Below are 27,550 nucleotides of genomic sequence, written 5' to 3' on the forward strand. Positions count from 1 at the left end.
ATCCCTTATTTCCTCCTTACTAAGTAATGGTCTTTACATATGAACTATTCAATTATTTTTGTAGTATCAGAATTAAAACTGAATGATGCCCCTGCCTTCTCTTCCTTTTCCATGTCACCCCCCAAAATTTCCTTTGCTTCTGTGTTTATTTTATCAATGTAAATAATTATCCCTACTCATTTTCCCCTAGGTTTACTAATGCTAAAAATATTTCTTCCTCTTGTTGCAGAGCATGGATATGTAAACTAAGTATATTTCTGTTTCTGAATTTCCTTATTCCCATATTAAAAGCTTGTATCAATGGAGAAATTAAGTGCATGTTTTTTTGTAAATGCCCTATATGCAACCCCTCTATCCTTAATAAACAGAGCTGGTATTGACACAAGTGAATTTTGTTTAACCACACTACATTTGCTTCTTAATTAGTGAATATTCATCTGTCATCAGCAGCAGCTATGACACCCCTCCCTGCTAACATGTTCTGTCATAAATAATCAATGAGGCACTATTAATATTCATGAGCTGGAATCTGTGTAGTCATGTGCACTGATGCAGAGACCAGGGAGTGTTGCCATGAACTGACTGGAAACTCTGTGTGTGTATCCGTGAGTGCAAGGTACTTAGGGAAAGCGAAGAAGAGCATGCTGCTACACACCACTCTGGCTTACGCTTCCAGCTAACAGCGGTTTGTCTGTGTTTCTGGACTGAAGTGACTGATGAAAAACAGTAGTCAAGTCTGGAGGGTGATTCCCTTTCAGTTCACTTGCCTTTCAGTTCTGGGGAAATTAGAAGATTTGCTCTGTCTCTCTGCTTCTTAGAATGGGCTGCAATTTGTGCACTTTTCAGAAAAGAGAGGAACACTACAAACTGCTGTATGAAGTTTCCCAGGTGAGTGCAGGGTCTGATACCAGCAACTAAGAGCCAGGCTTTGTGTTTGTCTGAAAGATGGTAAATGAATTCTGGCTAGCTTTATTTTTTCTTTCAGTACATTTCAGAATTGAGGGCAGACTTGCTGGTTTGGGGCTTTTAATTTTGGTTTTGGGTGGCAGTTTTCAGCTTCCTTGCCACTCCCCCTTCAGATGACTTCCTGTGGGATTCTTTTTAACATTTTGTGTATCTACTGCCAAGATGTCAGTCACATAACAGGAGTAGCACTGAGATCCATGTCTGTAATATTTTGAGATACCTCTTTCATTTTGGAATACTGTTGACATTTGAAAATCAATTGTATCATTGTCTGCATAAATATTGGGGTTTAATAGGTCTATGATCTCAGTTATTTTCAATAGACAGGAGAAGTTTCCTGCCAAATCTTGTTAGCCAGAGGAAATTATTGGATGAATTGAGAATTTGTGCTTTGGTTTAAGAGAAAGACCTAGTAATTTTGTATTACATGAGAAAAAAATATATGCTATGTCCTGGCTGAAACAGGAGATAAAGAAATTCTCTTACCACTTGTTCTTGGATCCTTTTTGTAAGGTTTTTGTTTGTTTAGCACTAGAAATTAATTTTGAGAGCTTGTTAAAACAACTGTAGGTGACCTAGAAAAAAAGTGTATGAATTTAGATGTCTCTTTCATGTGTATCTGAGGGCTTTTCGGAATACAAATAAGAAAACTAGGTCCTGAGCCTTTATAGTTTTAACAGAATTTTCTTAACTTACCATTTTATTGGGGAGGTTCCCCTGGGAGTGTATGCTCAAGTTCAAATTTCTTATCTAGCAAAATAAAGTTTATTTCTCCCTTCTTCCAGTTTGTCCCAAAGGTGACACAGTGCTACATTTGTTCTTAGAAAAGGTTGCTGATGAAAGACGATGCTTGGGATGTTGGTGGCCCGTGGCACAGCAGTAGCCAAGTGCCCACTGACTACTGGCTCCCTCAGATTTCCCCCTGACGTGATTCATTTCACAGTGGGCTAATTACAAAGTGGATTTGCTACACATGAAACAGCCTCCTCAGTTGCAGTGTTAATGCACATTTTCATGGTAATGTGATCAGAGGCTCATTAGCCAGTTTCCAAAATGATCGTCTGCATTAATTAAATATAAAAATGACTGCTTTATCACCATAGAGAGGAAAAAGAAGATTAACATTGTTAATTACACCAGGGGCAATACCTTTTGCTTCATTTTTTAGTACAAACTTGCAAGGATCGGCTAAAATAATATTCATTTCCTAGAGGAGCTCTCATCCACTTTGACTCATGGAAACAGTCTCTAGGTGGAAACACTTTCCTTTAGTTTGGCTGTTAGAGTTTGAGTTCTAGTATTGTTTCTCTCTGGGTGGTGGAGGAGCAGAGGAGTGGATTCATCAATCTTTTTTTTTTTTCTCTGAATTACTTAATTTATATAAAAGTATAATATGGAGAGAGTGGTAGGTGGCATCCTCCCTGATTATGCCTAGGTTAAGCTGTTTATATTCTACTAAGAAATCCAGCAGCATTACTGCAGCCAGAAAGGACCACTGTATTTGCTAAGAAGCAGGAGCCTTTGTTATGGATTTTTAAAATGCTTGTATGTGAGTTTTGCCTTCAAGTGCTTCCTAAATCTTCAGAAAATAGATAAGCCATGCCCTTTATTGCTTCTACCTGTACTCCTCCATATATTTATTTTATTTTCTCTACTCCTGAGTTGCAGTACTTATGATCTTTAATAAAAGGGGTGAAAACTGAAGTATTAGCTTCCATTTAACTGGCTTTTATTAGATAAGCTAAAGCCCCAGCTTAAAGGTCTTGCATGTGTTTTCCAAGGGGAGCCCTCCTACAGTTTGTCCCCAGCTTTGCCTTCTATTTTATTGAGTTAATGGAATAGATAAGATATCAAAGGAAACCAGTGATAGGCTCATATAATACGCTGGAGCCCCGTGTGGTGCTGCAAACTAGTTTCTATTTTTATTTGGAGGAAAGGCAGCTCAGAGCACACATGAAAGTGAACATGTTCTTAACCAGGTGTTCAGGAGGGCACATAGCTTCCCCATAAGAGAGGATACTATTACAAAAGTGACTTGCGATTGGAAGCCTATTTCTAGCTGTATATTAAAATAAACTTGATGGCACATACACTAACACCTGATTGCCCAAATCATATTGATTTAAAGAATTATAATTCTCAGATCATTTGCCTTTTTGTTTCTTTTGTTACTGTTCCTTATGAGCTAAGGCAAAATAAAGTTTACCAGGAGATGTGAAAATTTAAGATTAGCAGCGATTACGAAACATATGATCAACAGCAAAAATGTTTAATTCTTTATAATAGAATCATTATGATATTGAACTCATCCACGTTTTCTTTCTAGATTTAGTGACCTGATAATACAGGACACATAGAATGCAGTTTCTGGTTTATAACTGCAGTAAACAAACCAAATGTGCTCGCTGAGGAGTCTAGTAAAACAATCAGAATGGTGTGCTTAGGTGTGAAATGAGGTCAAGTTTATATTTTGTTGATTTTTTTTGCTCCTCTGGAGGAGCTAAGACTTTCAATTGGCACAAGAGATGGAATGTCACCTCAAGAAAATTATTTTCAACTGGAGTTGGGCCAATCAGGCTCCAGTATGCACACAGATGCCAGAATCCAGGGTTTGGGTGGATCCAGTAACCTTCACACCATGCGGTTTCCATGCATCTTTACGCACCTATTAACTTTTATGTGTGCCAGGAACACAGTTTTTATCTGCAGTGAATTATTTTATTCAAAGTAAGTTATTTATTAACCTCTTATGAGTTAATAAATGAGAAATGGGAACAATGTCCTTCTATTGACACAAACTGAACTGCCTATTTCTTATTAATTTGATTAAATACCCATCTGGACCAAGAGAGCTACAATAGCTTGTTAGGTATTTCTGACCTAATAACAGATGTATTTCTGAGTAAGATTATATAATAATACTTAAATCTAATGACGTTTAAGCTTGATTTTTTCACACATGAATCCAGTGTAACTTTTTGATTGATTACGTGATGGCAATTATTGATGGGATATTCATTGGTGTCCAATAATGTGTTAAAATTGGGAGCAAATATTTAGAAGACCATACTGTTAACAAGAAACTGATTATAGGATTTCATTTAAATCTTATATTGTGATATGCAAGATTCTATTCTTATTCACTTCCCACATCAGGGTAAAGAAATTAATTTGCCTTAAATCTCAGGAAAACCAGAAGTAGAATAGCACTAGTTCTCAGGCAATGTCACTGCTGTGACTGCTATTCTCTTCTAAGTGGATACTGTAGCACAACAGAGAGTTCATTTATTAATCTGAATGGTCTGGCACAGCTAAGAGGTCTCCCCACCACCTGCATTTGTGAGTTAGTAACATAAACTGAAACAGAACCTGCGTTGAAAGTAACAATATTGGCAGTAGCTGACAGTGAGAACTTAGAATATTCTAGACACCGTGCTAAGCACTTTTCCCTAAGCATCATCTTATTTAATCATCACAATATACCATGAAATAGTTACAGGATCCCTTCCCATAGCTTTTAAATATGCTAAAGTCTCCTCTATTCTAGAATGTTTCTTGGATCTCATATAATCTCCCTTCTCTGGGTGCTGTCCTAGATCTTTCAGAAATTTATTTTGTCTTATTCTATGTAATCCCTACTCATAATCTCTTAACCTTTTCCCCCAAACTTCATCCTTTTCCCACGTTCCTCAGCGCCAATGAAGGTCTCACCCTCCCTTTTGCTTTCAACAAAACTCAAAACCACTGAATGAAAAGGCCCACTTCTGCCTTCTCCACCCACACAGTGGCTCCCCTGGCTCTCTTATTTGTGCACATTCCCAGCATCAATTCCTGCCTTCCTGCAATCACAATTCCTTTTATTAACTCTCTCTGATAGCATGATAAGAACTTTCCCCCTTAGAATTTGTCATTGTGTCGGTCCACCCTGATGGCTGCTGTTGGAATAATTTTCTAGAAAATGTTTAATGGCTCCCAATTACTATAAAATGAAGTAAACATTTCTTATTCCAGTATTCAAGGCCCTCTTGAGCTGCTTCTAGGTTTCTTTCCAGTTGTCTCTCTTCCTATTCTTCCTCTGATGCAATTTGTAATTGCTCCAGACTCTATTTTTTGCTTTTCTCTTAAGGTCGGCCTCCCAATTTGGACCCTTGTAAGTTACTTCCATTTCTTCAGCCTCTGTGGAATATACCTTATATTAATCTCTACCACTACTTTCTTCTATCACTAGTTATTCAAATGTCTCCTTGTGCAGAGAGATTTCTGCAATTACTGTTTTGTTGTTTTTTTTTAAATTAATCTCTCCCACCTTGGGACTCCTTTTCATGTTTGCCTGCCTGGTATTATAGTCAATTCTGTATGAGTGAATTATAAGCATCTAGAGGGCAAGTCAGGTGCTTGTTTGCCCTTTCACCTTCACCCTCACAGCAGATCCTCATTAGGACTCACCAGGATGCCCTGCTCATCTGCAGCCTCTTTAGAATTAAACTAACTCATCCACAGCTGCTGGCAAAGGACCGTATCACTCTGTCTTCCTCTCTACTTTATATCTAACAGCTGATTAAACCAGGGACAAGCACCTTGTGCATAAAGTTGAGGGTTCAGTTAGTTTTTTTCAGTCTCAGAAATTTATATTGGGAAGTAGGACACTAGTAACAGGGCAAAGATACAAAGGAATGTTGGTGGGGGAGCTTGGGGGTTTGTATTCCACCATATCTATGAGGATCTGACCTACCAAGAGAATCAGAGACATCTAAGAAATGAAACAGATGGGTCATGAGAAAGGCTAAGAAATAAATAGCAAGTCCTCAGAATGGTTTTATTTCCCCAGTTCCAATACCTTCCTATGATAAACCTCCATTTCATTTGCTAGAATGAGGTGTCTGTTCCTTAAAATCAGAATAACAAGTGAAGATGTACTATAGTAATGGCTTGCTTTTATCAACCACCCAGCAGATATCTTAAACTCTAGACATGTGGTTCAGTTCAAAAACTTTGAGTAAGCTCTGATTGCTTAATATGTGCCAAGCCCTGGATTTTGCCATGTGATAGTCCTTGCTTTTGAGAAATGCACAGTCTGGTAGCATAAGAGAGGCATAAGCAGAGAATGTTCAACTTAACGTGGTAAATATTGAATCAACAGAGATATTGACAGACAGCTATGGAAATGCAAAGGTGCTGCTCAGCATGATGGGAGCTTGGGGAGTGGGGGAGAAGAAGGGAGGAGAAACTAAAATGATGAAAGGGTTTTTAAAAAGCCAGTAGAAGTGGTAAACAGGCAGTAGATGTCAATGGATTGGGAACTGGAAACTATAAGCAACAGGTATTGCTAAATGCTAAAGTAAGACGCAAACTCCCTGGGTGTGGCCTGAGAGTGCTCAAGACAGACCCTAAAGAATTTCCCATGTTCCAATTTTCTGTTCATTTTTTTAAGAGAAAGAGAATGGTGATAAGAGTTCAATTGTGGATTTGGTTATGGTGTGTGTTTGGGGCCAATTGGGCTTGATTTGGGGATGGTGCACTACAGCAAGACTACAACAAGCGAAACCAAGCAGGAGGCTGCTGAAAAGTCTAAGTCAGTGGTCAAAAGAATGTAAAAGGAGAACAAAAGTGAGGCCTACTAGGAGGTAATTTCGATAGGTATCTGGCTCTTGAGACTGGGTTGATGTCATGAAGTTTACAGAGAGAAGAAATAAAAGAAGGGAAGTGTGTTCTGAAAAGGAAGAGGAGATTGTTGATTTCATTTGCAGGATATCTAAGCAATGTCCAGGGACAGTGGAATAGTGAATATTCAAAACTAAAACTTGGCGTATATGTGTCTGTTGGATGAGATCACCCAGGCAGATGTGATAAGTAAAGAGAACCAAAAAGTGAGGAGAGATAAAAGCATTGAGAAACAGGCCAATAAGAAGAAAGAAAAGGAAAAGACTGATATTGTTACAGAGTGGGAAGGAAAATGAGCAGAAAGTTATGGAAGTCAAGAGGAGAGAGATTTAAAATTGGAGTGGCCTGTGTGGTCAATTGCATTAGAGTGTATAATAAGAACCGAGTGTCTTTGGATTTGAAAATATGCTGTGAGCTGCTCAGATGCCTCTTTAGAACAGACTTGCTCCAGCTGCTGGGCGTGCTGTCAGCAAAAGCCTTTAACTGTCGGCTCCACTTTAGCTGTCTTAGCTGCAGAAAGTCCTTCACCCAACGTCATTCCCCTTCCTGGGAGGCCCATATCCACGTATATATAGGTCTGGCCATCTTCTGCCCCAAGCCTGACTTGGTACACTCTAAAAGGCAATTTGAGCTCAAGAGCTCCCTGTAGCTGGTATTGGGCCTCACAGTTCACTCCTCCTGCCCAGTCCTGGTTCCTTCCTGTCCCTTCCACAAAAGGAACACTCCTTAGTAAATATCTTGCACACTACATTATAATCACTATACTCTCAGCATTGGCTTACTGGTGAGCCTAACCTGGTGATGATCACAGAGCATTTCAGTGCAGAAATGTGGAAAAATAATCCAAAAAGTGTTGGATTAATAGAAGAGATTGAACTTTCAAGAACTTTAGATATGACAGATTATCAAAAATGAAGTTACTGCTATCATTGGAGTAAAGCTTTTCTTGTCCCTTTTTGTTAAATGCAAAATTACTTTAAATTGTGAATATGAAAAATGAAAGTTATCACTACCTTTCCTTTAAAAAGATAAGTTGATTTTACATCTTGAGCTATGATGTTCAGAGAGTGATGATAATATAGTGATTAAAAAATAAAACATGTACATTTAGCTAGAATGTTCCTTATTCAAGACCTTTGAAGAAAATCTTAAATGTCAGAGTGGTTTTGATATGCAAAAGACCTTTATAAAAATAAATATTTTAATGATTATAATTAATTTAGGTAGGTTTAATAAGTGAAGTGCCCTTCCGTCATAGAAAGATCAAAATATCATATATTTTATTAAAAATATATAACTTCTTTATATTTTCACTGTTTTAATTGACATAGACCTAAGAGAAACGCAGCCATTTCTAATTGCATATCTATTTAAATGGAATACTGTAGGAAAACATTTTCACTGTTTCCAAATTATACACAAGGGAGGCACGTTACTAAAATCTTAGCTAGAAAATGTGCTTAGATATTTGACTCTTCAACTCACCTGAATTTGTTGGTGAAGTAAGATAATCTCATTAGAAAATTATTTAATTTCAATTTTGGTTACAAATATTTCCAAAACACATGATCTTATTTACATGATTATTTAACCTGCACATTTGTTATTCATTTCCAATCATGTTAGTAACAAATGAACTGCATATCTTTGGCAAACAGTGGTTTCTTTATAAGTGTTAAGTAATTAAGAATAAAGATTAATTGATAGTGAAAAATCCTCCCACAATAGTCAATCACTGTCCAGTACATTCATTTTATATAAGTAGATTTTCATATATTGAATTTTCACAAGTCATTTAGTAGGTATGCAATCAATCTGATTAAATGATTAAGAAAGACACAAGAATTAAATCACTAGGTAGTCAGTCAAAAGAGGTCCCCAGCTTGTGGTTTTATGAAGATTCTATACTCTTGACATGTTTATAATTCATGGGGAAAAAGTGAGCACATTGCCCAAAACAGGATCTGCCTCAATCATTCAATCTTTTCCAGGCACTGTTTTCTCTCATTATCCATCTTAGGGCATGCACCTTGAGAATTTTAGGTACTATTCTTAAAAAACGTCTTCTTCTTGTGACTCATGTGAATTTAGAGTAGCACTGGGTAGCAATCATGTATTCAGATTTAGAATTACAGATAATTCAAATGCAGCTGTGTTTTCTGTATCTAAATGCAATGTTTCCAAAGTCATCAGTATAACCTGTCCCATCTCCAGCTCCCTTCCAGCTGTATTCATTTCTTCTTTCTTAATTCTATCACTTTCAATGTGGAATACTAGCCTTAAAAGGGTTATTATGAATAGTTTATTGTTTCCCTCAACAAAGATCTTAAAAGGTAGCAGCCCCATATTCTCCTGTATTTCGACATGTAACATCTAATTGCTAATTTGTGCCATTCTGGAGCAAGCTGTAAATCTTGCTTTATGGTTGTTTAGGTCCTGTGAAGCTTTGCATTTTCCCCTCCGTTCTGTCTTATGTAGCTTTATAGAAACATTGTAGGGTTGTATGTATGTATTTATTTATTTATTTATTTATTTTGGAAACTTGCTCTCATCTCAGTGGAAATTAGATTTCTTTTTCTGAACTAACCTCCCACTCCTAGGCCTCTTAAGAGTCTGTTTCAGATATCTTTATTAACAACGAAAAAGACTCTCCCAAGAGTGTAGGAACAAAGAGAATTTCTAAACTACTTAGTATGGTTTTAAACATAATAAATCTGCAGATGAAAGACCACTATTGTAATCAGTGACAGTTAATGTTTTTATATAACTGAATCATGGTAGAATTTAGATTTTTTTTTTTTTTAGGTAAAGCAAAGTTTGGGAAAGAGCATTTCTCACTGAATACCAAAAATAATTATTCTGCACGTGCTTTGTGCTCAGGACTCTGCTAGATAGTAACACAGGACACAAAAGAAGTATAAGGAAAAAAAGAAGCCAATCTTCCAGGAGTGTATCATGAAGGAATTAGAAGAAAATGTGGAAAGGTATGACCTTAGTACAGTGGACATGACAGAGAAAACATAGTTCTCTATGAGCAAGGGGCATCTAAGAGACTTCATGGAACAGCCAGACAGTGGATATTATTCCGAATGGCCTAGTTTAGGAGCCAAGGGCAACTTTTTTTTTTTTTTCGCTTCGGCATAATCATTGCATACCATTTAGTCAAAGGTAATGTGTTTGATGTCCAGGATGTATTGTAAAAGCCAAGTCACAGAAAGATGACTTATAGGACATATTTTGGGGAAATGGGAACAGCTGGACTAAAGCAGGATATGGGACGACTATAGTTATTGAGGTTCTTGATCTCCACACAAAAGTGAATGGACTTAGTGCCGTCATCCCCATGGGACACAAAACACCCTGAGGATGCAATCAAATAGTCTTCAGTCAATTTTAATCATAGAATATGTATAAATATTGTTTGCTTGGTATTTTAGTTAAAAGAGCTCAGCCATGCTAACTTGACCTACAATAGGTAGACTTTGCCATTTGCTCAAGTGTGCTCTTTGTTTCCTTATTGAGTCATGTTTATAATGTTTGAAGTTGACTTTGCCTATGGACTCGTGAGCCTCAGTGTTAAGACAACATGGAAAGTAATAAAAATGTTTTACTAAGATGGCACATGGTAGTGTTAGTGTCTTTGGTGATTGCATACTAAATACCAAGCACAGCATGGGAGAAACACTGTACATAGAAGAAATAATAGAGACTTTTGAATCAAGCAGTCTTCTCTCTGACTGTGAGTTACTTAACTTCATTAAGCCTCTGTTTAATTGATTAGTCTCAACCTGTAAGTGCTTTTTGAGGATTAAATGACATAATATGTTTAAAGGGTATAACACATTACAGGTGTGACATAAATGGTAATTTTTATAGTTAGGATATCATTTCAGTCTAACAATGACCCTGTGAGATATGTAATACTGTCCCCATTTTACAGATAAGAAAACTGAAGCACAAAGTAGTCAAGTAACCAAATCATATTGTCAGCATGCAGGACACCTGGAGTCCAAACCAGGATCTGCCTAATGTTAGAGTTCATGTTCATTTTATTGTAAATACCAAATGTCCCATTTCATATTTATCCACTGAACTTATCCATAAATTTTGAATATCTGACATATAGTAGGCGCTCAGTAAGTATCTCATAAAGAAAAAAAATGGGAGAAGGAATGGAGGAGAGGAAGAGAAGAAAGAAGTAAGAGAACCAATAAAAGATGCTTTTTAAATTGTTTTCCCTTGAAAGGGTCTATGGAAGATGCTCTTTTTGGCATAGGAAGAGAAGTCCTCATGACTACTTCTTTCCCCATCATTTTAGTAACTTCAGTGAAATTATCTCACCTATGAGAGCCCATCAGTATGGGAAAGGGACTTGTCACTCCCCACTTTTGAGGGCTTGAAAGCCTTTCCCCACTTTTCCATAAATCCATGTCTGCCATGAAAGGTTCCTCGCAATCTGTTTTGTTTCCTCATTCTCTCCTAACAGCTAAAATTTTAACCAAAGAAAACTATAACTTTCTATTTAAGACAACGTGATTTTTCCCATCTCTGTCTTTCAACACAAAGTCCCTTATGCCTACAGTGCCTTTCCCACCTCTCCTTCCTCATCCCTGTTCTGGTAAAAGCCCTAATACGTTATGGCTCAATCCAAAGTTTGCCATTTGTGGAATTTTCACTGAGTCCAGGACAGAGTTAGTTCACTCTTCTCAATGATTCTCTTCCATCATGCTTCACTACTTAAAGTATAGTCAGATTCTTCTGTGAGTGTATTTAGTTCTGCTGCACCTATGCAGTTCTACCATCCCATGCAGTGGATGGCCCAGAGCAGCTATTTAATACAAATTGAGTCAAAGAATAGGAGTGGAGACATAGTGAAAACTGCATTCACCAAGGAAACATTTTGTTATTGTCTCCAGTATTCACTGAGTTCTGTTTGAAAATAAAATCATTAAAGAAACTACATATGCTATGTTTTCTTGACTTCGAAGATGCCACCTATTTTAAGACACATCTTAATTATAAGGTTCATCATCAAATTTAAGAACAGTTGGGGGAGCGGGATTGACAAACATATTTTAATATGCATATTGACTGCAAGCTATATCCCAATTTCAGAAACAATAAGATATTGGGAAGAACTTGCCCCTTAGAATTGAGGAAACGGTCATTGCTTTTCTCCAAAAACAAAATATTATTGGCCCTTCCTTCACCCCAACTGGGCTCCTCTTCCTGTCTCTCTTATCCCAGGCCAAGCATTTCATTACCTCACTTTATGCAGACCCAACACATTAGGACCTTATCTTAAGATCTCCAGTCATGACAAAAAATGATAGAATTTTTATTATTCAACTGTCAAACCAACCAACACACTAAGCTGTTCTTTCTTTCCAGAATCCTTCCATTTTTCTTCATCTGAATAAGTTGTAGTACTCCTCAAAGTGTGGTTCAAACACTGTTTTTTTCCAGGAAATCTTCCTAGAGTCCTTGGACTTGAGTAGGTCCTTTCTTTTCTCTTTCCAGTGTACCCAGTGCATATCTCTGTCATAATATGTGCCAAATGCTATTGTTTTCTCAGTTTACTTGCAGCTTCACTGATCTCCGAATCTCTGGAGGTCGAAAACCCTGTCTTCAATCTCTGCATCCTCAGCCTCTACCTCAGTACCTCTACAGATGTTTCTCAAGTAAAGGTGCATGACTAAATACTAAATGAATCCTGTCTCCAGAGTAAGATGATGAAGGTGACACAATAGCATAATAAGATGGGATCCCTGCCCTCAAGGGGGTTACTATCCAGCAGATATGAGTAATGGATGTGCACGCAAATAACTATGATGCAAAGAGCAATACTAGTTCTGTGTGTGAGAGAAAGAGAGGGAGGAACAAAGTGTCATGAGATGTCATAGTGATGATAATTGTCTGTAGCATAGACGAAAATTAAAATTAAAAGTAAAAATTAAAATAAGGCATCTAAAATAGGACATATCTGTGTAAAATTAAATGAATCAGTTATTGACTTAGTAATTGTGATGTGTCTCCTTTTGCTGCCTTCTATGCTGTAAAATTGAATTCACTATTTTGTGTAAAAATACTTTAATATATTTGTTTTTATTTTACGTGGTTTCTGTCCATCATTGAAATAGTCAAGTATAGCTAAATTGTCAAATTATTTGTTTTATATACACTCCTCTTTAGTATAAAAAGAATGTAAGATGATAGTTATATAATATACTGGAAATTGCCTAAATTTTATTTGATGATGATGCCTTTGGGCTTCATACTTATGATAGTACTAAAATGAGAATTTCTTCAACTGCAAATATCCAAATTAAAATTATATAAAACAAAGAGTAGCCTAAGAAAACCATGAGAATCATTTTTAAAACTTTAAGCTTTACATAAAACCTAACCCAATTTAATAATATACTAAACATATATTGTCGAATAACTCAAAACCATATTTCTTTTACTTGTATTATTTGTTATTACTTTTACATCTAGGATATTGTTTGAACCATGAAAAATATATGAAAGTAAAGATAATCTCCCCTCATATACCAAATATCAGTTAAGCTTTTCAAGAAACTAATTCAGTGGCCCACATATAACCTTAGACAACTCAGAGAGGGTGGAAGTTAAGTTACTGCTTTTAAAAATTCATTTTAACCAAGATTAATTTTCCATTCCACAAAAATTAGCTTTAAACTGTGACCAAAATGCTAACCATATTTCCCATGTGAAACTAGAGTCTTATTCGGATACTGGGGAGTCTGAAGAAGGAGGGAGGGAGGAAAGGTATCTTTACTGTCTTGCTTATGTTGGCCATTTTAAGAACTATATACAAAAGTGATGTTTCTACCTGTGGATAAATTTACTCAAACTTCAAGAATTCATTGAGACCAAGTGCGGTGGCTCATGCTGTAATCCCAGCACTTTTGGGAGGCTGAGGCAGGGGGATCACTTGAGGCCAGAAGTTTGAGACCAGCCTGGACAGCATAGTAAAACCATCTCTACTAAAAGTAAAAAATAAAAGAAATTAGCCGAGCTTGGTGGTTCATGCCTTTAGTTTCAGCTACATGGGAGGCTAAGACAGGAGGATTGCTTGAGGCTGGGATACCCAGGCTGCAGTGAGCTATAATTGTGCCACTGCACTCCTGCCTGGGTGACAGAGCAAGACCGTGTCTCAATAGAAACAAACTATATATAGATATATATATATATCTGTGTATATATTACTATATATATATAATGTAAAATTTTTTTAAGTTTTTTGGGGACAAAATTTCACATCCAAGGAGATAGTATTATACTGAATAGAAGACTGTTATAGTCTAACTTTCTCTTTAATACAGTTAATAGAATTGAGAGAAAGTCAGAACGTAACAGTCTTCCATTCAATATAATACTATCTCCTTGGATGTGCAATTTAGATTTTAAAAAAACTTAGAAAATATCTCCTCCCTAATTGGCATAGATTAAATGGCTTAATTTAATCTTTTTCATTTCTACCCTTTGAATAAAAATGTCACCAATAAATGCTAGTAACCTCAGCAAAGGTATAAATATTACCAATTTATTTGTATGATGTGGATATACATAGTTGGTTATTAACAGGTATTAAATAGAGTCCGTGACTGTACATTTTTGTTCAGGTTTATGGGCTCCATTTGGATACTAACTGTTACAAAAAGTTAGTGAAAGTAAGTTAAATATAAATTTACAAAGAAGTTGCCTTACAGATCTTTTATAGTGTCACTCCAGTCTCTTGAAAGCAAAGTAAGTAGGTCTTAAATTTCAGGAAGATGAAATTATGGTTTTGTAACTGATCAATGACAAAAATGAAACAAAAAATCCAACAAAAGAGTGACAAAAGCATTTAGAGCAAATGGTGTATATAATTGCCTTCTCGCAGTTTCTAAGATCATCTCATTGATGTAATGATCTTCTCTGATGGACTGCCGTTTTCTGGCTAATGGACACCTTGTCTGTGCTGATGAACATGATCACCAGGTCCCCTCTGGTGTCCTGGAGCACAACCAGTAACAATATTACCAATGTGCTAATGACTGCTCTGGGGTGCTTTCCTCTTCTTCCTCACACCAAAGATACCTCATTCTCATCTTCTACTACAACCGGAAAATCATTTTAAACCTGGCTTCTCTCTTTGAAGTTTGCTTTGGCAGCTTTGAAGTATTTGCAGCTTTCTGGCCAGTATTATCTGTGTTTCATAGATCACAGAAAATTCCGAAAGAGGGAAAAGCACTTATTAATTTGAGATGTAGAATCTTTTGTTGATATGTTTCATATAGGGTTGGTTTCATTTCTTTAATATCCTGTAATAAGTTATTGCCTTTAGAAGGTGAATAAGAGACAAAAAAAAAAAAAAAAAAGTGGCTAATAGGACCTTATGGAACTATCTACGGCTCACGCCTGTAATCCCAGCACTCTGGGAGGCTGAGGCGGGCGGATCACAAGGTCAGGAGATTGAGACCATTCTGGCTAACATGGTGAAACCTCGTCTCTACTAAAAAATACCAAAAAAAAAAAAAAAAAAATTAGCCGGACGTGGTGGCGGGTGCCTGTGGTCCCAGCTACATGGGAGGCTGAGGCAGGAGAATGGTGTGAACCTGGGAGGTGGAGCTTGCAGTGAGCCGAGATTGCACCACTGCACTCCAGCCTGGGTGACAAAGCAAGCCTCCGTCAGAAAGAAAAGAAAAGAAAAGAAGAAAAGAAAAGAAAAGAAAGAGGAAGGAAGGAAGGAAGGAAGGAAGGAAGGAAGGAAGGAAGGAAGGAAGGAAGGAAGGAAAGGAAAGGAAAGAAAGAAAAGAAAGAAAGGAAAGAAAGAAGAAAGAAAGAAAGAAAGAAAGAAAGAAAGAAAGAAAGAAAGAAAGAAAGAAAGAAAGAAAGAAAGAAAGAAAGAGTTATAGTAGTCAGAGGTGGGAACCAAGGAGCAGTCTTATGATGCCTAATATTACCTTCAGGGCTCCAAATAAGAAGCCATCATGCATAGCAAATGGTATCCCCGCTCCTGAATATGTTGCTACATTTTAATTAGTTACTGGATTACTTAGGGATATAGAGACCCATAGAATCAAACTCTTAAAGTGTTAAATGCAATACATTTAATTTTTTTAATTTAAATTTTTAAATAAGCTAAATAGAAAACACCTCGTCTGTGTAAGTCCAAATGAAGTAATAGTATGTAACTAATTGTGAACCTGAATGTCCATAGTTGTTAATATTTCATTTAGTCCAGCATTTCAGTTACCTTAATTTGCTGCAACGAAAAAGTGTTTTAATTATGTATACTGTCTTAGGTTAAGTGGCCCCAGAAACAGGCTCTGAGGCAGAGATTTGCATGTGAGAAGCCTGGAGAGTTGTCCCAGGAACAACACCTGGGAGGAAATGAAGGTAGTAGGGCTGGGCAGAGGAAAATGTAGAACTACGATGCAATCTTAACAGAGACCCCTGCTGATCTGATGGCAGAGAGAGCTCTGAAACGGGAATGGCCCGTCAGAGTTGTCTGGAGCCAGGCAAAAGAGCCATGCCGTTATCCCTGGAGGAGTGAGCATAGTTTTGAATAAGGCAACTCCCTTTGACTGAATGCAGTTTCCAGAGTAGGAAGAAGCTGCAGCAGCCCATGCCCGCCGCCCCGGGGGGAGTCAGTCCCTCGATCCCGAAGATGGGATCTCAGTCTTCAGCACCCACTGTGTACACCAATTCATCTTGTAATATGTGGACATAATTTCTAAGCCATAATAAAATTTTCCTTCCCAAGTAATTTTAATCACTTATGAGACAAGGTCAGGCTCCTTAAGATTACATTGTGCTTCTCCTCTTAACCCACTTTGTTGCTTGTTTAAATCATTTCTGGAATTAAGAGTGTGTCATTGGAGCATATTCTGAGAATGTGACTTTGAAAGTCTGACCTGCGGACATGTGATAAATTGTGTCTGGAGATTGATTTTGCCGAGTGCTAATACCAAATCATGCAGCAACATGGTTTCACCTACTAAATATTGCCCAGACCATATTGTTGAAGTCTGCGCTGCCACGGTCACCTCATCAGGATGTTTTCTGTCCTGTGACTAGTGGCTTCAAATGTACTCATCCATCTTCTTGTCCCATTACATTTGGTGTGACTGATGTTCTGTACCCATTAAAATTGATGGGAAAGAACAAAGAGAAGAAAAATGTGCCCTTCGATTGATTATTTCTCTGAAAGCGTAAATGAAAATTCTCCAGTACCAACAAGAGATTTAGAGTGGGGGCTTTCCCCCATTTATTAAGTGCTTTAATTAGCAGGTTTAGTAAACAGAGTTTCCTGTTTATAAGGGTGCGTTTTTCAGCCCATTTTAAAATTTAATCTCCTTCTGAAATGTTTGATCTTTATAAGATGAATTTAATAGCTGTAACATTGTTTATAGTCAGGGGTTGTTTTGGTGAATTCTCAGTACCAGAACCAATTAAATCAGATGCCTTCGTGTCAGGTTTTTTTCTTCTGATGAGCTATCATAATGGCTCATTTTATGCTCTGTGATAGCCAATAATTAAATTGACCATTATTGTAAGCTGAAGCCAAAACCAAAGTGATTTTGGAAGGCTCAATCTTCCTAGGTTTTTCTTGGATCTATTGAATGTTATCTTTGTGTTCAACAAATTGCAGAACAGCAAGATATCTCTGCAATACTCACAAAGCATTTGTTTAATTACATTATCGAATGTGTTAGGGGAAAAATAAAGCCTGCCCACTGGCAGAGATCAGGCTTCGGTCTCAACACCTCTTTCTTCCTGAGGTTCCTGCATTTGAGTTAGAGGAAACAGTGTGAACTTGTTTCTTAAGAGACATGATAGAGTCACATTTTTAAAAGATGTATTTTTTTCTTTTCTTACAATATTCAAAATGAAATAAATGTGGCCAAATAATAAATAAATAATATGAGACTAGTTACTTTGGTCTGAATTCCCTTGGGGGAGATTGAATACCCAGGGATCTGTGGGGTAATTTGAGTGGTATGGATAGCATGGTCCCTTGAGGGAGACAGGAAAGTAAGAAACATTCTTCCGGTGTGACCCTGGTCACAAGGATGGCAGGAGCTATTCTAGGACTTTGACCATAGGAATATATCTGTGAACAGCTGTCAAGTTGGCTGTGGCCAAGCTGGTCCACATTTTCAGCAATATCAATGGTCATGTGCTATACAAATACTTGACCAACTGTGGGGCAAATGGAACTAAGGAGACTACAGTCAGATCCTTTCCCTTATGTAAAAAATGGCCTGTACCAGCACTCTCCAATAGAAATATCTGTGATAATGGAAATATTCTGTATCTGTTCCATCAAGTACAATAGCCACTAGCCACATAGGACTGTTAAACAGTTGAAATATGGTTGGTGTAATTGAGGAATTGAACTTTTGCATTTGGTCATTTTAGCTAATTTAAATTTCAGTTGCCACATGTGGCTAGACTATTGTATTGGACAGTGCAGGCTCTAGAACTTGTTAAGGAATCATATGCAGTTCTATAGAAATGATGTCTTAAAACCTTGAAGTCTACAGTTCAATTTATATTCTATCCTAGCATTTAAAAATTCTCTCTATGGATTTTTTAGGGGGATGAATTTTGTTTAAATGTGTAGTGCTTTTTTAAGAACTGAAATGAAATATAAATTACAAAAGCAAGTATAAAATATGAATCCCATGGAATAGCCTACAAAGAGGAGGCTTAGAAATTAGAATACTAAAATAACTCCCTTAGATAGCAGCATTTAGTAAATAATCTTGACACTAAAATCTCATGCAAAAGATAGTCTTATCATTTTACATTTACAAATCTTGACAGCCTGAAATCTAGGTCATTGTATTAGCAACGGGAATAAAGAATAAATTAATTTAATTCAAATACAAAGAGTTGCACTTCCAGAACTCAAAAAAATTATCATCAACTGGGGTGTTCTAAGAAAATCAGTTCCCCTTTCAACTATCGCAGCAAAAATAAATAATAAAATAACAATATTAATAACAATTTAATTGGAGTAGCATCTTGTACTGAACCTTCTTTCAAACTGTTCTCCGATCTTAAGATTTTGTACCATAAATCTTGTACATTGATCTGAGAAGTCCTTATGAAACGCTGTTTCTTCTAACCCCTTACTGCATTTTGGCTCCAATAATACTTCCTGTTACGTCAGTATTTCATAAATATTCAGTACTGACCATAAGATGTGTGTACTTCAGTCTCACCATTCAAAATTAAACCCATCTTGGTTGAATAGAAATTTGTTCTTTCCCAGTAGGGATATTACAGGCCATTCTCTCATTGTAAATCCTAATTAGGGAACCATTGTCTACATTGTCTACTCATGTGTGTCCTTCACCCTGTCCCCTCAGCCACCACATATCCAAGTTGCCAAATTCTAATGTTCTTCCTCTTCAACATTTCTTTCATCTGTATTTCTTTCAGCATTCTCTCTCCTTTCCTTTACCACCAACCTGCTGGATTTATCAAGCCCACATTTTCTCTCAACTTCTGATCTGTCTCTTTGCTTCCAGTCTCTAAGCTTCAAGCCATCATCCACCCTGCTGCCAGTACATTGTTCTTCTAGCTTCTTTGACAGATGCCCCAGTGGTTGCAGGACAAAGTCCAGTTATCCCAGTTATACCTCGCTCAGAGAACACTGCATCCTGATAGCCTTCCACAGACGCCTCAGGTGGAAAAAATTTCCCTCCTGCTTAAGTTACTTGAATGTATTTCTCCCCAGGATAACTCAAAAATTTATAAAGGAATGAATGGTTGTTTATTCTTTTAGAGATCGTAAACATTTTTCACTGCCCTACCTCATGTTTAAGTTTTCCAGAAATCCAGTGACCTAAATAGGGCAGGCAAGATGTTTTCCCATTTTGTAAAGCAGAAAACCAGCTGAATTAGGCAAGGGAATAACCTAAGAAGACACAGCCAGGAAGTACCTGGCTGGTCCTTTCTATATGAATAAAATTAGTGTTTCAATAAAAATGATATCCCCAGTGCCTAGAATAGTGGTTGGTATAAAACAAGTGTTAGATAATAAATGTTGATTTAATGAATGAGTAAACGAATGAATGAAGACATACTGCAGTGGGCCTTATAAATATCATGACTGGTGTTTGAACTGGCTTAACCACATAATGAGTGGCCACTGGATCACCTGAGCAGGCCAAATGGTGTGCTCACACGCGGGTGCAGATAAATCTGAAGTAAAGAATGAGGAAGTTAGTGGAGAAACGAGGAGATTCTGCAATTGACTATGACAATGGAACCCAAGGTTAAAATAGGAGACTGAGGGAAATTTTAAAGAAAGGGCTTAGAATTATTACTTCTTGACACTAACTGAATGGAAGGGCCAATGGAGAAGGCAGAACCAAACATCATGCCTAAGTTGGTAGCCATAGTGTGTGGGCAAATGGTGATGGCCATACCGGGAAGATAGGATTGTTACCCTTGAATACAGATGAGCCTTTATCTGTGCTAAATCCTTTAGCATCTAATTATACTATAGATTTTCTCATACTCCTTACTGGATCTCTGACTAATTATTCACACATGAAAATACTGTATTTCTCAATCTTTTAATTGTTTATTGTTCCCAGGGCACCAAGCCCACTTCTCAGCAAATGGTAGACCTTCCAAGAAATATGGAAATTGATTAATTTTAATATGATATAAACACTATGCTATTGAAGTATATCATATCCTCCATGAAAGTTTAACTTAGGTGCAATTTGTATAAACAAAAATATTATTTTTCAGAAAAACAGCTGTTTGCAAAAGTATTAGCTGCATTTTTCTGAAATGCATTTTGCTATCAGGTGCTTTGTAAAGTGGGATGGGAATGCAATGAATAATCCGAACAAATTTTTCACAGAGGAAAAGTTGCTGGAATTTTAAATACTATTTTCTTTTAGATTTTCTAGCAAATACTAAAATAAGCTTTTAAATTTTCTTCAAGCTTCATAACAAACTTCACAGCCATGAAGCAATGCGTTATCTTTCTCTTCCTTTTTTTAGCTATAGCAGAATAAAATGAGGGATTATTGTGTCCATTTGAGTCGTGTGGTTATACCTACATTTTCTAGGGGACCAAGATCTTTTCCATCAATGCTTATTTTCCTTGCGTCAATGTCAGAAACATGACATTTATTTTAAAATAAAGTAATTTAATTTGCAAGTTTAAAATGTAGCTATTATAAATAATTGAAAGCATTAGTAACTTTTTGGTGATAGGAGTAGTAAATTAACCCAGGGGTTGATAGTGACCATCCAATTAAATCCAACGAATATTTACTGAGTGTGAATGATTCTAGGTGCAAGTCATTGCAGTAGCAAAGTGAGGTTCCAGAGGTGTGTAAAACAGCACTTGACCCTGTAGAGGCTTTATATCTTTCAGGCAAATCATTATATAGTGAGACAAAATACAATTGATGAGAAGAGCGGGGAAAAGGGAGGGGGAATTGGACTAAGGGGACCACCAGAAAACTTCATGAAGAACATGCAATTCAAACTATTCGTTGACAGATAAGGGTGTAGCATTCTGGCTATAAAGATGTTAAAAGCAGAGAATCTGAATCTGGGAAATCCAGAAGGAGTTAGTCTGAGGAGAGTGACTTTGTGTGTGTGTGTGTGTGTGTGTGTGTGTGTGTGTGTGTGTGTGTGATGGAGTTTCGCTCTTGTTGCCCAAGTTGGAGTGCAATGGCACAATCTCTACTCACGGCAATCTCCACTTCCCAGGTTCAAGTGATTCTCCTGTCTCAGCCTCCTGAGTAGCTGGGATTATAGGCATGCACCACCATGCCCAGCTAATTTTGTATTTTTGGTAGAGACAGGGTTTCACCACATAGGCCAGGCTGGTCTTGAACTACTGACCTCAGGTGATCTGCCCGCCTTGGCCTGCCAAAGTGCTGGGATTACAGGCATGAGCCACCATGCCCAGCCAAGAGTGACTTTTATAGGTAGTTAGAAATCTTCAAATCCTTTCAGAAAAAGAAGTGGCAAGATCAGATCTATGCTCAGCTATAATAAGGGAGGGTTACTATTAGCAAAGTAGGGCAGGAAATTTTCACACTGGTTTTTAGGAGTATAGCCATTTTTTTGCCAGATGAAGTAAGGAGCTTTGCGTGGCTAAATTCTGGGAGTTGAGGAGGATGGACTGAGTACTGTGTACCCCACAGTGGCCCTGGAGGCTCCTATAGGTGGGACTGAGAAGGGTGGTATGTAAGAGAGCTAGAGGTCAATATAAAATCCCAATCTCTGGGCAAGAGTAGTGAGAATAGGGGCAGAGAGCTGGCTTGGAAGACATAGCTGTGAAGGGAAGCCAGGCTAGAGCAGCACAGTTTGGTGACTGACTTCCATGAGGGGGTTAGGGAGAGAAAGAAGTCACAGAAGTTTCCGATGTTTCAGATTGCAGCAACTGGGAAGAGGACGGACATTGACACTGAGATAGGAAACATAGAAGGGCAGTTCTTTGGGAGTAGATGAGGAATTAGGTTTGAGATCAGAGTTCAAAGGATTTGTAGAATAGTAGAAGAACGGGTGCCAAAATTCAGACAAATACTGGCAGCTTTATCTTATGGTTTAGATGTGAGAAACACCTGTCCAAAATTATGTCAGCACATTCCAGGTTGACGGGAAGGTGACTTGTCTATATTTATTACTTTTTCTCTTTAATATATCCCGTAGATTTGTTAATCTGACCTTTTATACCAACATTTCAAAACAACTTAAGGAAGTGCTAGAAGAGAGTTTTGAGACCTGGCATATGATCCAAGGTGATGTAACAAATTTTAAAATGTGTTTTCATGTGGAAGTTAAAAATGTGCAGCTTAAAGAGTAGTTGAAACTCCATATGCCTCTTTTGGCCAACCCAGTAATGCAGCTTGCAGAAATATAAATGAACATTCAGAAATTGGAAGCATGCCTTTGTCTAAAATCTGGGCCGTATTTAAGCCTTCTTACCCACTGCAGCCTTTCAATTAGCCATTACCAGACTTAGCCATTGCAGCATTCGCTGGTGCTTGATTCTTCATCCTGTCTGTAGCTGAATTAGATTCCACAGCTAAATAAATGCAATGTTTTTAATAGCCTTCATAAACAGACTTATATACCCCAAGATTCTGTTATTTGAGGAAGCTGTTATGAACAACAGGCTCTAAATTGTGAATGCTTCTTAGACACTATAAATCATTTTGCCTTGCAATAAACATCAATTAAATGTAGTTCACATGTCACAATGCATGGAACAGATTGATTTTTGAAGACAGCATAGCCCTGCATCATGTACATTCAGGGGTATTGGGAAAAAATACCCATTAAATTAACATTAGTTTAAAAAAAATGAAAACTTCTAGAACAATTACAGCTTTACTGTTTTTACTGAAGGAGAAATAATGACCTTTGTTTCAGGAGCTGTGACTTGAACAATGCTATTCTGCATGAAATTGAGAAATTGCCAATGTTCCCAACCTGATGGATAGTATGTGTGGGATCTTAGTTCTGCTTCATTAAGCTCTTGTGAATGAGTGGTAAATTTTCCCTATTTATGTATTTTCTGTCAGGGGATCATAAACATAGCCTGCCTACCACATGTTTTTACTGTTACCTTTTAATGTATATATTGGTTGCACCTTTAACAAGAGTTTATTCCTATATTGAATATCCTAGTTAGGTAGGTTTTAGGAATAGGCAAAACTATACACTTGCTACTTTCTTATAATATTGCATATTAAATGTAGAGTGATTAAAACTTCTAATTTTTCAATGAATAAAAATAAGCTTATATTTAATTAGTTCAAACTTTCTAGTGCATAATTTTTAACATGCTGGAAATGATGCTTCATAGAGAAGCATTTCCTGAACGAAACTTTCTTTTCGTGTTCAACTTATAAACTGAGTCTGGAAAGAAAGAAATTGTTTCCAGATGAATTCACTTGGATTTTATTTTGAGAAAATCTTAGGAGCAGATTCCTGTACCAATCTTCTAAGAGCCTTCTTGAAGGCAGGAGGATGGAGAAATAACTGGCTTAGTCTCCTTCCAATTGTGTCAATATATTTTTGAAATATTCAAATGTGTCTTAGAAGTTGTGAAGTGTTTTGCAAACAATATGTTACTAATAATTGTATAAAAGTACTCAATGTTCACAAACCATATATATGTAGATGTAAATATAGGAGGAGGAGGAGAGAGGTCCTCTGATCCCTAGTGTTACTCAATTCTACTATACTTTCTTGAGTGGGAAAGAAAAGGGTAGAGTTATGTCTTACTGTAAAATGCACACATAACTCTAGATGAATAAGTTCATGGGGAATGTGTCCGTCATGAGTAGAACACTTTCATGTTGCTAGTCTAAGGGACAGCAAAGTCGATAGCAAAAGTTCATTGGAGTTTCAAATTGTTCCATCTGATCCCTGCATATACAAGGGGTCTTTTCTACTGCTGTGGCTGTCCTCAGACAAAGCTTTAGCTTTTCCTCTGCACTGAGTGATGTTCCCTAGAGTTTCCCTGTGTAAAAAGTGCAGCCGTTTCCCTGGGCCGTGGCCTTTAGAGAGACCTGAGTCATTTGACGAGTACTGCAGGGACTCCACGTGATTCTACCAACCAAACAAATGACAAGCACAAAAGCAACAGCATGAAACAACAATTGTGCTGCATGAGTATTACTTTCCTTTTTTTGTTCAACTTTCATTTTAAATTTCATATGTACAAGTGCAGATTTGTTACACAGGTAAATGTGCATCATGGGGATTTGTTGTACAGATTATTTCATCACCCGGGTATTAAGCCTAGTACCCATTAGTTAATTTTCCTGATCTTTTCCATCCTCAAATTTTCCACTCTGGGACCAAAAGTCCACAGGCTGTGTTGTTCTCCTCTATGTGTCCATGTGTTCTCATCATTACATGTGGTATTTGGTTTTCTATTCCTGTGTTAGTTCGCTAAGGATAATAGCCTACGGTGTTGCTTTCCTAGAGAGAGTAACAGACAAGGCTCCCAACGACCACACCTCCACGTGTTATTCCCTAGGGATAGCTTACTCCTCCAATGTGTCTTTGATATTCATACATATTAACCAGATTTACCCAAATACAAATATTAAAATTTTGGGATCAAGATTGATATGATTCTTCCCTTATTTCTTTATGTTTAGAAATCCCATCTCACCTTTAGACCCAATTGAAATGGTATCTACTTTATGATGACCTCTCAGAGCCCTAAATAAAATAAATGGATTCACCTCCAAAAATCCATAATATTGTTTGAACCTCTCTTATTGAACTTTCAGTAGATGCTTTATATTTTAATTGAGTGCATGCCTGTCTTTCTCCTCTAGAACAAAACCCACTTCTCATATTTGCTTCACTCTCTCACCCAAACCCCCACGCTCCTAGAATAATGCTTGCACATAGTAGGCGTTCAGGAAAATGTGCCTCATGTTCACATTTATGATTAACCTCACATTGTGCTCCCAAGGGTTAGACTTTGATAATAGCACTGATTATATTCGCTCTGATATGACTATGCGATATGTATCTCCTCTGCCAACCAGTAGTTCAGCTTGCTTTCTAAACTTGATTTTCAGATCTTTTCAAGATTAAACACAAGAAAATTAACTTACATTTTAAAGAGTCCTTGAGGAAAATATCCACTTCATATACGATTTTTGTATTTCGCAGAGTTGCTTAATATAGTGCTTTTACAAAAAAGATATGCAGTGTTTGTGTAACGAAATTGTTAAGTCAGGAATACCTATAAAACTCAGATGGAGTCACTCAAGTGCTGAGCATGCATTTCTTATGTATATTTCTCATAGAAAGTTAATGTACCAGGAAGCTTTCATTAAGTTTTCATTATGCTTTAACTCTAAAAAGGTATTGACATGGTTTAAAAGTCATTGATCATTAGTCACAAGATGCTGCTAATCTCTCTACCTGAGTAAAACAAATGAAGCTATCCAGGTAAAAAATTGCTCACCAGTGAGTCATTCCTTCAGAAATCTTCCTAGACCATGTTTAAGGATATACAGGCATATCTTTAGGAAGACCTAGGAAGTGTCTCCTGCCTGGATTCTGAAATCTTTTCTAGCCAACCTCTGAGAAAAAGGCAGAGAACATTGATTAATGTCATATTTTGGCAAACCAAGTTTAAAAAATGTGAATTCTAGATGACGGGGAGACTCCTTTGCCATAGAGAGAATATATTATAAAAAATTGATGAACACAATTATATATCAGTAGTTCTGTGATTTTTTTTCAGAACACGGTCTTATAAAAACACAAGAATTATGATAATTCAACAGTGATATTAGCAAGAACAATTGGCCAGATGTAAAAGGATTTGAGATGTGTAAAAGGAATTGTGGTCTGTCCACTGTCAAACTCTGGGTGCATCTTGGCTTCCTCAAGGATTAGAAGGAGGGATGGAATATCTGACCCCTGAGATTGCTTCCGTCCATGATAGGCACAGCCTTGCCACCCTGCTGCCAGATATGTATTTTTTTTTTTTTTTTTTTTTTTTAAGACGGAGTCTTGGTGTTTCGCCCAGGCTGGAGTGCAGTGGCGCAATCTCGGCTCACTGCAAGCTCCGCCTCCCAGGTTCACGCCATTCTCCTGCCTCAGCCTCTCCGAGTAGCTGGGACTACAGGCGCCCGCCACCACGCCCGGCTAATTTTTTGTATTTTTAGTAGAGACGGGGTTTCACCGTGGTCTCGATCTCCTGACCTCGTGATCCGCCCGCCTCGGCCTCCCAAAGTGCTGGGATTGCAAGAGTGAGCCACCGTGCCCAGCCAAGATATGTATTCTTAAAGAGTATCAAACTATAGCATTCCCTTTCTCAGAAATCTTCAGTAGATTCCAACTATCTACAAAATCACCAAATCAGTTGTGATTAGCAAGTATTTTAAGACTGTGAAGCTGTGATCAAACCCACCTTTCTCTCAAGCCATATTTTCCTGCGCTCTGAAATGTACAAATGCCAAACTGGACAAATGGCTGATTTGTAACTTTCTTTTGAAGTTGGCCCATTCCAAGGTTTCTGCTGGAAACATTTTCTCCACTTCAGGGATGCCTACCCAGCCCCAAAGCTTTTCCTGACTTCCTCAACTATACTTTCTTTAAATCTGTAGTACTCCTAATTTATATGTCTTGGAATTAGTTCTTCATACTCTGGATTAGAATTATTCAGATTTTGAGGATTTCATCCTTAGGTTATAATCTTCTTGGAACAAGAGAAGGAACCCTAAGATTCTTTTTTCCCTCTACAGTATCTAGTAGAATGTCTTATTCATTGGGGATATAAAATAATATAATCTTTAAATAAACAAATGAGAACTCACACCATCCTCATAGGACACAGTGTACAGTGCTTTACAGATGTAAAGCACCATAAAATAGAATACTTCAGGGTTACCACCACATCTATATTTAGCATGTAACTCTTGCTAATTCACATAGAAGGGTGCCCTGTGATACATTTAAGTCTAAACGGAAATTGTAGGTTACTCACACCCACTTTGTTTGTAAGTACATTTTTGTTTTCCATTCCTGTTGGATTTATTATCAGAAAACAACTGGAACTTAGATACAGCCTCTGATAAAAGGGAGGACAATACACATGCCCTTCAGTAGTTAAAGATCTAATCTCAATGAGATACAGATTAGCCATTTCCATCTAACAGAAGGCTCTAATCTGGCCAAACATATGGATGATTCTGGGAGCCAGCTTACCCCCACAGGAGGTACAACAGCTCTGGGGCACACAGGATGACCAGAACTCTCATGGCTTCCACCGTGAGGCTACTGCGAAGTTTGGATTTGCGTTTCCAAGCACGCCAGGAGAATAGAATTCAGTTACCTCCAGAAGGGGCTGCTTTGTCCTCCACACTCTATAACACCGGTC

General features: G+C 37.5%; 1 protein-coding gene across 1 annotated transcript in view; it reads left to right on the forward strand.

Moving 5' to 3' along the window:
- The first annotated feature begins 561 nt into the window (after nucleotides 1-561).
- The window catches only part of PDZRN4 (PDZ domain containing ring finger 4), a 138,540-nt gene continuing 111,551 nt past the window's right edge, over nucleotides 562-27,550 (forward strand). Inside the window, exon 1 of the mRNA XM_003252298.2 lies at nucleotides 562-888. Within this exon, the coding sequence (XP_003252346.1) occupies nucleotides 820-888 (69 nt within the window). The 5' untranslated portion in view covers nucleotides 562-819. The remainder of the gene's footprint in view (nucleotides 889-27,550) is intronic.

The sequence above is a fragment of the Nomascus leucogenys genome, chromosome 11 (genome assembly GCF_006542625.1).
Source record: "Nomascus leucogenys isolate Asia chromosome 11, Asia_NLE_v1, whole genome shotgun sequence".
Lineage (NCBI taxonomy): Eukaryota > Metazoa > Chordata > Mammalia > Primates > Hylobatidae > Nomascus > Nomascus leucogenys.